Below are 14,644 nucleotides of genomic sequence, written 5' to 3'. Positions count from 1 at the left end.
ATTCTATCACCCTTGGAGAACACAGGTCCTAATAAAGAAATAGTTCTCATAATCCGTATGGTCTGGATTAAATGGGGAGCTATATGAAGCATAAATCTGCAGTCAATTTTAATGCTTCATTAAAAAGTCAAGTGACAGTTAGCTTTAAGAAAGATGAACACAAGAAATAAAAACAAATAAACACTATGCCAAAAATAAAGTTACCTCTGTTAACCAAATTTTCAAATTAACAACCTCTATCAAAAAGCAACAACTCTCCACTATAGCTTTTTCACCATCTACAGCAATCCCCTGTTAATTAGGATTTATTTATTTATTTATAAATCAAATTTACATCACCGCCCAACTCCCTGAGAAGGAGGGACTCTGGGCAGTTCACAACCAAACAATTTAAAACCAGTAAAAACATAAATTATACAGCATAAAATACAATTATTAAATATGATATAATCCAAGCGATGGTGGTATTATTGCAACCTGTGACCAGATAATATTGGTCAAAGGTAAGACTAGGGAACGAGCCATCCTCAAAACTGACTATTCCCATCCCCACCCCATGCATAATGACAAAACCAGGTCTTCAGTTTTTTTCTGAAGTTTAAAAGGGAGGGGCCCAACCTCACTTCTGGGGGAAGGGTGTTCCACAGGGCAGGGGCTGCTGCAGAGAAGGCTCACCTCCTAGACCCCATCAGATGAAATTTTCTTGCAGACGGGGTCCGTAGTATGCCCTCTCTGCATGACCCGGTGGGACCAGTTGATGTAATGGGGATGAGATGGTCCTTCAGGTACCCTGGACCCATGCCATGTAGGGCTTTAAAGGTGATAACCAACACCTTGAATTGGACCCAGAAGCAAACTGGCATCCAATGCAGCTTGATGCACCTAAAATCGTCCGTGCAGCCGCATTCTGGACCAGTTGAAGCTTCCGGATATTCTTCAAGGGTAGCCCCATGTAGGGTGCATTACAATAGTCTATATGGGAGATGACCAGGGCATGAGTGACTGTTCGAAGGACCTCTCGGTCCAGGAAAGGGCATAACTGGCAGACAACACGAAGTTGTGCAAAGGCCCTCCTGACCACGATTGCCACCTGCTCTTTGAGCAGGAGTCATGAGTCCAAGAGGACCCCCAAGTTATGCACCGGGTCTGTCTGGGGCAGTGCCACCCTATCGAGAACCAAAGATGGCAAATTCCTAGGGACTGAGGGGCCATTAACCCACAGCCACTCCGTCTTGCCAGGGTTATTTTACTATACTGTATCCTTGTAGAAAGCTAAATGCTGAAAAGATTTAATTCCTCAGAACATATTTTCTAGAGCTTCAGCAATCCATCCAAAGGATTAAACTCATCAGGAAGAGATAGCATCAGCAAAAAGCCACAGTTGTCAATCTGCAGAAGCTTCAAGAAACTCATTTTTATACACTATACATACAGAATCCTTCAAGCATAAACTGATATAGAAATCTCGGAAAGTGATTTGCTGAAACAGAGGAATATATAGAAAACTACATACAGAGCTCCCAAAGCACACTCTTTGTGTAATTCTGATAATTAATCTACCTCAAGGGTTGCTATCAAAGACAGGCTGCATGCAAGCTGTACCACAGACTGTAAAAATGAGCTAATGACATGTTAGATGCTAACAAAATGAAAGAATTCACACGATTACAATGTGTTGGATGCATACCACATAATAATAATAATAATAACAACAACAACAACAACAACAACAACTTGAATGCCATGTGACTCCCAATGACTCTGGGAGGTATACAAATTTAAAGTTTGTGTGCAAAGAAAGATACATTAGGCATGACAGAATAATTACATGTTATCAGCAAATTTTCTTTGGTAGCATAGCAAAAACAACCAATAGGTATGAATGCCAAGTATATAGGGTTGACAATCCAGGCACAGAAGAAGGAGATGAAATATTGGGTACCTGCAACTCTCAGGAAAAGGGAAATGGGGATACCACCCCCAAACAATAGACTCAAAGGAGAGAACAGTATAAATTTCTAACTTTTACATTCTTTTTGGAGACCCCTCAAGGGATATGTATTATAATAATAATAATAACAACAACAACAACGACAAAAAAGTCTAGATAGAGGACATTGCAATACCTGGAGACAGCAGAGTGGAGGAGAAAGAACTGAAGAAAATCACAAAATATAAAGACTTGCAAATAGAAGTAGAACAACTATGGCAAAAGAAAGCAAAGATAGTACCAATAATTATAGCCGCCTTAGGTGCAATCCCAAAACATCCTGAGCACCACTTGAACACCATCGGCACTAACAAAATCACTATCAGTCAATTGCAAAAGGCACCTTGACTTGGAACAGCTTATATCCTGCAACGATACCTCTAACACCATCAAACAACCACATCTGCCTATCCCAAGTCCTTGGGAAGGACTCGATAGGCGGATAAAAATGCCAAATCCAGTCTAAACATCTGGCTGGCTGTACGACCACCACCACCAATAACAACAACTATCCCAGGTCCTTGGGAAGGACTCAATAGGAGGATAAAAATGCCAAATCCAGTCTAAACATCTGGCTAACTGTGCGACCAACAACAACAACAATAATAATACCCCCAGTGAGGCACTACCTTGACGTGTTTGTGGGGCTTCCATGCTCTGAGGTGGATGAAAGCTATGCCAGACGTTTAACCATGCTAGACAGGTCTCATCAGAGGAGCCAGAGGAAGAGTGTCGCTCCCATAAACAATATGGTGAGACATAATTTACAGAAACCCATACTGGATTGGTTGTCCCTCGGGTCAACAAGGATCGTGCTAGGTGTTCTAGTTCCTGGACATTTGGTGACAAGTGGGCTACAGGACTCAGGACTATTGATTGAGCAGGCAGAGCCAGCAGCTGTAAAACTACTGGAAGAAAAGTTGTTTACCCATCGCAAATATACAAAGACTGAAAACAAAGAAATAATGATTTCCTATTACAAATCAAGTTCAACAAGAAGAGGCTACCTGAAAAGAATGTACCAGTTCTGGAAAGAAAAACATCCAGAATCAGAAATAACAGAACATAGGCTAGCAGATCAACACTGATTTATAACACAAGAGAAAGTATTCACAGAAGTAGAATTGGAAGAACTATAAAGGTCTAGCCAGGGCAAAAAGAATCGAAGTCTTGCCAGAAGTAGCTCAGACAGTAGAGCCTTCTCCTCAGAAAGAACAAATCCCTCTAACTAAAAAACGAGGGGAATTGAATCAAAGAATAACTAAGCATCTAGAACAGCACAAAAAGAACAGAATAAGGTTGCCTGCATTGAAGCTTGTTACAAAGACAAAACTAGCACAAGTATTAAACAATGCCAATACTGTAATATTAAATATAAGCACCAGCTCACTGCAAGAAACAACCCAACTAATGTACAGTATGGCTGCAGTTTGAACTGAATACTTTGGATGCAAAATCAACAAACAAGAAAAAAAGCCAAACAGTGCACCACCAAAAGGGAAGATCAGGTTGGAAAATAAGATCGGCATGCTAAAATCAGATGCAAGCAAGCTAGCACATATGAAAGAAAAAAACTGAACAACAAAAAAACCAAAGAATACCTGATTAAGGAATATCACCTAGAAACAAGGAAGATCAAGGAAACACTGGAAATAATAAAGCAGCAAATAACAGCCACAGCCAAAAAGATCAGCAAATACGAAGCTCGAATTGCACACTACAGGCAGAATCTCCAATTTCAGTTGAATCAGAAATGTTTCTACCAATCCATCAGTGGAGAGACTGCAGTTAGCCAATCAACACCTGACAAAGAAGAAACAGTGCAGTTCTGGGTGCAGCTATGAGACAACCCAAAGAAATACAACAAGAATGCAGCTTGGATAAAGGAGGTAGATAAGAATAAAAAAGTAGCTGAAATAAAATAACTTGTAATAACAGCAGAAATGGTAGAGAAAAGGGCAAGGAAGATCAATAATTGGTCAGCATCAGGTGAAGATGAACTGTATGGTTTTTGGTTGAAACACCTGACTGGTCTGCACCCACTCATTGCCAAGCAGTTTAACAACAGACTAGAAGAAGGTGAAATTGAAGATTGGTTAACATCTGGCAAAACCTACCTGATAATGAAAGATTCAGCAAAAGGGGCAGCACCAGGCATCTACAGGCCTGATAACTGATGCAGTCCAACAGCATCTAACTGAAAACATCTTTCCATCTGAGCATAAAGGAATCTGTCCAAACAGCAGGGGGACAAAATATTAGCTCCTAATTAACACAATGATTTTGGAAAACTGCAAGAGAAGGAAGACTAATTTGAATGTAGCTTGCATTGATTACAAGAAGGCATTTGACTCCCTGCCACATGATAGGATAATCAAGTACCTAGAAATAACAGGAGTCAGGAGAAACATCAGAGGCTTTGTGCAAAGACCAATGGCACAATGGAAGACATAGTGGCCGGTCAATGGTGATAGACTGGGAGAGGTTAAAATCAAGAGAGGAATCTTTCAAGGAGACTCATTATTACCGCTACTATTTGTTGTTGCAATGATTCCTCTGTCAACAATACTGAACAAGTCAGGCCATGACTATCAAACATCAAAAACATCTGCCAGGTTATCCCACCTCCTTTACATGGACGATCTGAAGCTGTATGGAAAAACATCATCTGAAATGGAATCGCTGCTCAACACTGTCCAAATATACAGTCAAGATACTGCAATGGAGTTTGGACTGGACAAACGTGCCACCTTTACCATCAACAGGGGAAAAATAGTGAAAACTGAGGGAATCAAGATGCCCAATGGAAATAACATCAAGAGTCTGGAAGAAAAAAATCACTACAAATGCCTGGGCATCCTTCAGGCTGACAACATCAAGCACACTGAAGTCAAGAAGAAGGTTAGTAGTGAATACATCAGAAGAGTGAAGAAGATTTTAAAGCTTAACTCAGTGGCAGAAATACCATCAAGGTGATTAACACCTGGGCAATTCCAGTCATTAGATATACAGCTGGAATAGTGGACTGGACTCAAGCTGAACTAAAAGCCCTGGATAGGAAGACCAGAAAAATAATGACAACGAATCATGCCCTTCATCCACGCAGCAATGTTGACGGACTCTACTTACCAAGGAGCATAGGTGAAAAGTTACAAGTACACCAGACAGTTGAAGAAGAAAAAAGGGCATCGGAAGAATATCTGAAGGACCGTGAAGAAGATGCACTGAAGCTAGTACACCATGAAGGCTTACTCAATACCAAAGACACCAAACCTATTAGAAAGACCAAATGAAGAAGAGAAAAGAGATATGGCAAGGCAAAGTATTACATGGCCAATACACACACACACACAAAACTAGCAGGCAGAGCAAATAACAAGAAGACCGGGTAATGGCTAAGAGCAAGAAAGTTGAAGAAAGAGACAGAAGGGCTAATTCTGGCTGTGCAAGACCAAGCCTTAAGAACAAATGCATATAATGCCAGAATTGAGAAGACAGCAACACAGCAAATGCTGCCTGCAAAGAAGCTGACGAAACACCAGACCACCTAGTTAGCTGCTGCAAGAAGATCACACAGACTGACTACAAACAATGGCATGACAAAGTAGCAACAATGGTGCACTGGAATATCTGCGAGAAATACCATTTGCCTGCAAGCAAGAACTGGTGGGACCCTAAAACAGACAAAGTAATAGAAAATGAAGAAGCTAAAGTACTCTGGGACTTTAGAATTCAAACAGACAAGCATCTGCCACATAATACCCCAGACTTAACAACTGTTGATAAGAAAGTCAAAAAAAAGTCTGGATAGTGGACATTACAATACCTGGAGAGAGCAGAATAGAAGAGAAAGAACTGAAGAAAACCACAACATATGAAGACTTATTTAAATAGAAGTACAACAACTGTGGCAAAAGAAAGCAAAGATAGTACCAATAGTAATAGGCGCCTTGGGTGCAATCCCAGAGAATGTGGTACACTGTATAGTAACTATGATGTTTAACCACTTGAACAACATTAAGCAGCCAAACTAAGCTGAAAACAGAGAACATAAAATCAAAATGGCTTTCATAGTATACCATTTTGATATAAACTAGAGTTTATTCAATCTGAGCTACCAACAGGCTATTAATAAAGTCTTTGAAAATCATGTTGAATATCAGTTCTAATTAGGTTTCAATCTCATTCACCAGACTTCAAATAAACACTTGACGTTCTGAATTAATTGTGTATCTTACCTTCAAAGGGGCTCAAAGGCACTGACAATCAACATAATGGTAAACTGAAAATTGCATCATTTAATACTACCATATCCCCAAAGTCAAATATAAGAACAATTCTATTATATTTATATCCCACCTTTTCCCTTGGGAGCTTAAAACAACATATACAACCCTACATCAGATTTACATCACAACTCTCTGAAACAGGTTACACTGAAATTTCATGACTGGTCCAACATCCCACATGTTTTAAAAATATGGATTTTTCCCCCTCTTGAATATGTGATAAACATTTTATACATCAGAGGTCATCTTAGCCAGATTAGAATTTATCTCATGCTTTTGAAATATCACAAGTATACCCTAGCTTTTATATGAATATGATTTGGCTTATGTATTATGAACTCCTACAGAGACTGAATGAGTTTGGGACCAGTTTTAAACCATAAACCTATGCATGTTTACTCAGAAGTCAACATTACTTCACTCAGTGAGATTTGTTATTTATCACTTTTGCAGCCTTAACTATTATGTCTTATAATCTTTTATATACTTCAATTATTATTGTTGCTGTTGTTAATTTTAATTTATTGGCTGCCTAAGTCCAGTGGACTATCACTTAGAGGTGATAGATCTTTAATGGTCACAATAATTATTTGCTACCATGGTTTTACAATTACAAAATGGTTGCACGTGGTTTATTCTTTCACTTTTCATCACAATATTTATAAATATTTTTGCCCTACAATGTAACACTATGACCTTATAGAAGCTATACTTCCCTAGAAAAACTTTATTATGGGGACAGTTTCAGTGGCAAATTTGCAGACAACAGCAGTAAGCAATTTAGTTAGGCACAATATATCTCTCTTGAACATTTTTAAAAGGACAGGCCATCATGGAATTATTATTACAAGAACTGGTTATACAACCAAGGCTTTGGGAAAGGTATACACAAACAAATCCAAAATATCCCAAAACTGCTACAGAGAGCTTATAAAGTATGGTCATAATGGAATTATTATTTCAAGAGCAATCAAATTATACAATTATTCTGAGAAAACAAAAATAAGCAAATGTAAAGACACAAGATATGGACTGTTAGTGTGAAAAAATATTTTATAATTTCATTACACTCTACCACTGATGACTGCTTAGAACTTCTACAGATAGAGAATTATATAGTCCATTTTCTAACTGTGTAAGAGGACAATACACTGAATTAGCACGTCCACCACTTTCCTTTCTGGCTTCTAATTTCAATTCAAAAAGCACTAGTTTTCTGTAGAAAGTCTGCTTTCATCTCATATACCATGATGCCCTATAAAAGTAATCAAAGTGGTACTCTGGGTAGGACTGTAAAGGCATTTTGAGAGACACTTTCAGAATCTATCCTAAAACTATTGGACAGGATTTACACATTATTTTCTGCTGACAGGACTGTTTCTTTCAATGGAATCAAATATTGCAAGTTCCCCTTTCCCTGCTGCAGCCTTCAAAATATTTTCAAGTAATGCTTTGAAGAGTCTTCTGCAATTTCAGAGCAAATCTTGAAGGGGAAAAAAGCAGATAAAGTCCACTGCATGTGATGTTTTTGAGCAAAGAACTTAACAGAAGAAAAGTAAAACCTACAGTTCTAAGTTAAAAAGCAAAATCAGAAAAGTTCTCTGGAAACATATCTCTAAGATGACTGATGAAACAAACAAGTTTCATGGTTTATCTGGAACAAAAATGAAAAAAAGAAAATATTATTCTGTAAAAAAATGGAAACTAGGCCTGCAGCTACAGAGGCACTGCTACCAGAAGAAGTTATTCATTTTACTGGAATATGCGAAATCTAAGCAGGGACTGATTTGGTAAAGATGGCTAGAGAGTTGATACAAAAACAGAGGATGATTTTAATGGAAGTTGGTTCAAAATTGTAGCTTTACAAGTTAACCCAGTGTCTTGAATTAGCCCCAGAAGTCAGTCTAGCTCAAGAATGACAGCCAAGGTGGGAAACTCGCATCCACATTATAATCACTCCATCAATTGCCAAACTATTTAATGCCCTTAAAGCATAAATATTTCTCACCAGCATTATCTTTTTAAGTCTAGATTTAATACATTTATTTAACTTTATCCTTCCAAAACCTGTTCTCATTTGAAAACAAAAAAGGGAGCTCCTAAACATACAGGACTGGGCATCCTCAGTGTAGCAATGATACCCAAATTCAAAGCTGTAGAGGAAATTACAGAATAAAGTATACAGCGAGAGCATTGTAAAACATCTCAGCTCCCAAGAGGCTAAATTTATGCTCTGGCTGAAAGAAATGAAGGCACCAAAAAGCAAGCCTAAACATCCTAACTGTGCCAGAGAATAACGCATCAAGAGGTGCAAGCAATATCAATGCTGAAAACAGCCACCCCCCCCCCAAATTAATCAGGGATTGTGCTTCCCAAATTTATCTCCAGGTGCAAGTCCTTAGAGCTTCCAAGCATGTATATAGACTGACTTTTAAAAAACTGAAAGGATGCATTATCTAATAGCAACTGGAGGTGCTCTTCTGCTTGCTTTTCACTGGGAAAGCCTAAAACTGGCTAGATCTTTATTTGGAGATACTACTTTAAAACACATAGAAAATATGATTCATTTTCTTATAGTTTCACTAATAATTTAGACCTATCAGTGTAGGCTTCTAAGCCATACATAGAGAAATAAAAAAATCATTCTTTTAGTAAGACTTAAATGTATGTTGATAAAACAAGGATAAGTCCATGCAATGCATTCTATGACCTGGGTAAATAACATGTATACAACTCTGTACCACTGAAATAATCTAGAAACGTAATTTATACCAGTTTTATTCAAAATGATAGAATAATGCCCAGAAATATCTGAGGCATAACAGACCAAAGTTGGGAAGTATTTTTTTCTTTATTCAAGATGTCTTCTTCTGTGGCCAAGAAATATGTGCAATAAGGGCATCATCCAGCAACAAACATCTTTTGAATGATCTCTTTTCTTGTTAGACAAATAATTTTTGATTTACAGTTGGTTAGCACTGCAAGCTTAGAAGAACAGACTTGCAGAGTACTGATAACCAAGTTGTCGTAATTTGGAAATTAATTATAAAGCACCTTAACCAGAGGACTCCTGAATACATTTTACTGCAGTTACTGGGTAACTTTACATCTGAGGTAAATTCTAGTGCCATTTAACAGCGTAAAGCATAACTGCACAGTGAATTTATAAGACAGCTTTCAAATATTGCAACTACAATTCAGGCTGAGAGATAAGCGAATTAACATATATCTAGGGCAGCAACGTTATCATGCTCATCCTCTCACTTGCCATTGCACAGCATCTTTAAATGAACAAGAGCTTCTCACTTCAGTTCCCTAATAGCCTGTTCCTCTCTGCCATGCAGTCTTCTCATTTGCCATGCAGTCTTCTCACCCATCAGCCATGAAACGTCACTGCCCTTCTGCACATTATTTCTCACTGTATCTCCTCTCAGCACAGCACTAGAGCAATCCCTCCAATGGAAAATAACCCTCTAATTTTACCTTTTTTCTTTAGCATCTCCTGTGTGCACACATCATTTCATTTTTACTACCTACACCCAGCCTTAAAATTTCTTGCACTCCTACAGTGTTACTATATTTCAGAAGGTGTATGGAGTACAGAAAGGCTGAAGAGATGGTGAGGAATCCATGCTCCATTTTATACCATAGTCTATTCACTTTCTTTTTTAGGTACAGTTGTATTGCTCAAAATAACTAATCATGAACACTACCCCCTCCCCCCCAAAATCCCAGGCTGATATTATTGTAAAGTCTTACATTAAATAAAGACTGATTAGGAGGCAGAAAGATTTTAACACACACATGCCCAGGACACACAGTTGCTGAATAGGCATATGATAACTAATACAACCAATACTAATGTACAATGCGGAATGTGAAAAATCCTTACAGGAGAACGTATATTTCCCTTTCTCCTGTCACTACTGCCACTCTCCCCGTCATCTTCTTCACCTGGAAACCTTCCTTCAAAGAGTAGTACAGCATCCCACTCAAACGCAAGTCTCTCTTCCAGACCTTATAAAGCCAGGTTTTGATTATTCATAGTTTCCTGTTGGGTAAGCGGCATCTCCAGTCCATACAGCTTTCCCAAATGGTATTAATCTACCCGCACCCTCCTAACACACTCTCTCTCTCTCTCTCTCTCTCTCTCTCTAACGTGCTTCCCATCCTCAATATGATTTCCTCATCCTCCTCACCGGAGATACTGAGCGCAAAGCAAGCTCATCCTCCGCCGCCGCCGCCTCTCGCTGCCCGCCCGTCCACGCCGGCCCCGAGTCGGGGTCTACAGCTCGGGCCCTTCCGCAGCCTGGGAGCCGCAGCCGCTGCTGCTGCCGCCTCCGGCCGCCGCCATCTTCCCGTGTCGGGCCCAGACTCTTCCTGGAGGGGGAGGAGGCGGGAGGCGGGAGGAGGGAAAGAGGTAGCAGCGAGGGGAGGAGGAACGGTTCCGCTCTCCGCCTCCTGACTGGGGAAGGTAATTCTCGCGAGACTCGCTCGAACTGCCGCCTCCACGTTCAAGGCCGCTGTCGCCTCCCGCAACTCGCGCGGATCCAGCAGGCAGGTGCTCGGCTAGAAGCAGGCGAGCTTCCCTGTCAATGCCTCCTTTTCCTCCTTCCCTCACTTCCGGGCGCGGCCCAAGCTCAACAGGACCCACTTCCGTCTTAGTGCACAGCGAAACCTTTCCCTTCGCAGCTCGCGGCCCGCAAGACGGCCTTCTAATGCGACTTCCCATTGGTTGTGCTGCTGTCATAGCAACGGGGAGTGCGTGCGAGTGGAGGAGGGGATGAATAGTGGTATATGTTATCACCATGGTAACCGTCGCAACTACTCTAGCGTGCGCTCCTTCCCCAGCTCCCATCTGGAAAGTCACCAACTCCCTCCCTCTCTCTCTGAACACCCGCCTGGCAGTTTAACCTTTCCTTCTCTTAGCTTGCGCCAAGACATCTTCTGGAGATCTTCCTTTTGCCCCCCGCCCAGAAATAAGTGGAATTCATTTCAATGGGACAGCTCGAAGTCTGCCGTGAGGATCGCACCCGTCCAAAGGGTTAACGGCGCCGATCGGAAGAGCCGGTTTAGTTACGTTTGGTGAGATGCCTTCCTTTGAGCCAGCGGATTACTGATGACTTCTCTGACTCTGTTTCTGAAGTCACTTTCCAGCGTGGCAGCAAGAATTTTTATCTGCATGTGGCAGTTGATCCTTGGAGTGTTAGGAAGAACCGATGCAATACAAGTGGAACATTACATTGTCTAAACTTGGGGTACTTGGATGCCTGCCAAAATCCCTACCTATTTTTAAAGATATTCTGTAATAAAGGAAGTGGAAGGTGGTGTGCTGCAAAAGAAATTGCCAACCTTTAGCTTCACATTTAGTGCCAAGAATGCTTCTAGTCCTTTTGCAGTGCCATGGGTCTTTCCTGGAAAGTAAAATAGGAGAAACTTTTGTGCACACCTTACCCCCCCCGCCCGCAAAAAAAAGATAGAAAAAGAGAGAAATAAATATACCCTGGGAGTAGTAGAAGATATCTTGGGGAGAATTATAAAAGTAGTGGGCATTCCAGCTGGCCGGCCTGCCTGCCTGCCTGCCTGCCTGCCTTGATTTATATAGCTGCCCAATTTGCAAGAGCAACTTCAAAGGAAAATTAGATTTATATCCCATTTAAAAAAAAAAGGAAGGTGGCATCCATCATGCTCCTGCTTATTTTCCCCACAACAACAACCCTGTGAAGCGGTTTGGGCGGAAAGAGAATGACTGGCCCAAAGTCACCCAGCTGGCTTCTGTGACTAAGGGAGAACTAGAATTAATGGTCTTCTACTGCAGCATTTTAACCACTATATCAAACTGGTGCTCTCTTTTTTTTAATGGGAAGATATTCAACCTTTATCACAAATATAAAAATATTTTTATATTAAAATATTTTAAAATTTTGTTTTTACATAAAACCAGAAGGCCAAAAACAAGACTGCAGCAAAGATGAAGAGCAAGATTTTTATCCACAAAGGAACAGATCATTTTTCAGTCATTGATCAGTGGCAGTTGTCACAAATTCTTGTAAACACTGATGCTTTGAATGGAAATATTTGTTTTAAAATATTTATTTCTAACCTTTCCTCTGTAGACATTTTATAAAATGCAAATAATACATTATAGAATACAGATAATAGCTGAATACAGTGATATTTATACAATGAAAACTGGAAATTGTTAATGCTATGATGATTTAAATAAATTAAACCTTTAAAGATGAAGAAAAAAGTACAGTATATCAATGTTAAATATAATTTAAAATGTTCATGAACATAAAGTTGCTTAAATTGTGCAATTAATGCTAAGGATAACATTGATAAACAGTTGCAAAATACATTGAATTATTTTATAATATGAGAAAGATAAATTTTATATTTGAGCTTAATATTTAATGTTAAGGTCTCCTGTCTATTGTAACTTATTGTTATTTATAAATATGAAAAAAGGAGGGAGGGAGGAGGGAAGGAAGGAGCGAGCTGCTTGGAAAAATAGGTAGGTATTTAATTTTGAACTTCCCTCTTCTTTATACTCTGACCAATTTACAGTGTTTATAAATATTTAGACCCCCTTAAAAACCATACTATAAGTGTTTGTATTTGCCTTGCTGTGTGATGTATTGTGTGTATGTATGTGTATGTATGTATGTATGTATGTATATATATATATATATATATATATATGGAAACCATTCTTCTTAGTTTCATGGAAATTATTGATGGAGTTGTGTAACATCTGTGAAGCATTTTACACCAATGGTTTCTTTGGTGTTCTTGAGAAGTCATCAGCATGATTGGTGTTTGCAGGTATTCTACTAGCAACTTGCTTTTTCCTTGGTGTTGTCCCAGATACTCATACAGATTTCCTAGACACTGCAGGCAGAAGCCCCCTTTTTGAAGATGCTCTTTTCTAGAATGTCTCAGTAATGCCATCCTGGTTATGTTCAGCAATTCTTTTGTCTGAGTGTTATTGAAGTTTTTATTTCATTCTTAGTGGTTCTCGCTTCTCAAGTCTGAACTCTTCTTATCACTGAACTGTATCAGAATCAGAATTTTTATTCTTTTTCTTGCTTTCTGCAGATAAGTAAATTGTTATAGGTATGAATGGTTATGAAATATGAAAAAATGAATACTACTTTTGTTCTTCTACTACTTTATGTTCTTAAGTTTTCAAATGTCCCTGCTTCCCCAAACGGTTTACCTAGTTCTGTTAGAAAATCCCATGAATAGATATTTCCTTCTCGATTTATATCTTCCACTTGGAACAAAGAAGTGGAAGTTACAATAAAACTATTGTAGTACTGCCTCTGTGACGTGCCAGATTCTTTTAGCCTCTGCCCTTGCTCCACTTTAACTGGTTGCCTTTCTATCCTGGCTAGATAGCTGGAAAATAATATTTTTGAAACTAGGCATTGATTACTGTATCAGGACATCTCCTGTGGGCTCTTATGAATTCATTTTGTTGATGTGTTTTGTGATGTGCTTTGCCTGACAACAGAATAAGTAGGCATAATAGCTAGAAGTTAGTGTGACTCAGTAGTTACTGAATATTTAAAAACATGTCTTAGTTTTGAACTCGGTAGTCTCAGGCATTCTGTTCTCACTGTGTGTATGTATGTATAGATATGTACCTGTATCATGGTTTCTTCAATTCTTGGGTATGATAGTGATCTACATTGCAGAATTGTAAAAAATTACAGAACTGCTACAAAATAATGATAAATAAACCACTTGGAAGCTGTATTTGACAATGCAAGTGTTTATGTGACACCTCTATTTTGCAAGCTGTATTGGCTACCAGTGGGTTTTTAGATGCAATTCAAAATGCTGGTTGTCATCTATAAAGCCCTACATGGCTTGGGGCCTGATTATCTGTGGGACCACCACCCTTCTCCAACTGACTCTGCCTGTCCTATAAGATCTGATAGGTTGGGCGTGCTCTGGATCCCTTCGCTTAAACTATGTCATTTTGTGGGGTTCTGGAGGCATTCTTTCTCTGTCAACTTTCCTGCTTTCTGAAAAACCCTACTGGCCTTTTTGTAAGACCCTGAAAACCTGGTTCTTCCCCAGGCATTGGGCAAAATGTGGGATGAGCCTGTCCAAAATGAAAGTCTCAAAATGAACATGCATTGGTTGGCTTTGATTATTTTATGATTCTGTTATTCTGGATTCCCCCCCCCCGAATGTTTATTGTGAGGTTTTTTGTTTTTTTTTTTAGTTCCTTAGGATATTTTATGCTTCTACAAACTGTAAGTCACCCAGAATCACTTTGTGAATTGGACAGCCATATAAATCAAATTAATCCAATCAATCAATAATAAATGAATAAATACAATTCCCCTAG

The 14,644-nt window shown here is 39.3% G+C and overlaps 1 protein-coding gene across 2 annotated transcripts in view; it reads right to left on the bottom strand.

The window, feature by feature from the left end:
- Positions 1-10,899, bottom strand: part of SMG7 (SMG7 nonsense mediated mRNA decay factor) — a 69,476-nt gene extending 58,577 nt beyond the window's left edge. For both annotated transcript variants that reach the window (XM_088128474.1, XM_088128475.1), the window contains exon 1: positions 10,479-10,899. In XM_088128474.1, the coding sequence (XP_087984600.1) occupies positions 10,479-10,507 (29 nt within the window). In that variant the 5' untranslated portion in view covers positions 10,508-10,899. The remainder of the gene's footprint in view (positions 1-10,478) is intronic.
- Between the last annotated feature and the right edge of the window lie 3,745 nt (positions 10,900-14,644).

Source organism: Python bivittatus, unplaced genomic scaffold (assembly GCF_059951505.1).
Source record: "Python bivittatus isolate LINGU-HERP-01145 unplaced genomic scaffold, Pbiv_v1 ctg000700_np1212, whole genome shotgun sequence".
In the NCBI taxonomy this organism is placed as follows: domain Eukaryota; kingdom Metazoa; phylum Chordata; class Lepidosauria; order Squamata; family Pythonidae; genus Python; species Python bivittatus.
This window is presented reverse-complemented; position numbering and strand designations above follow the sequence as displayed.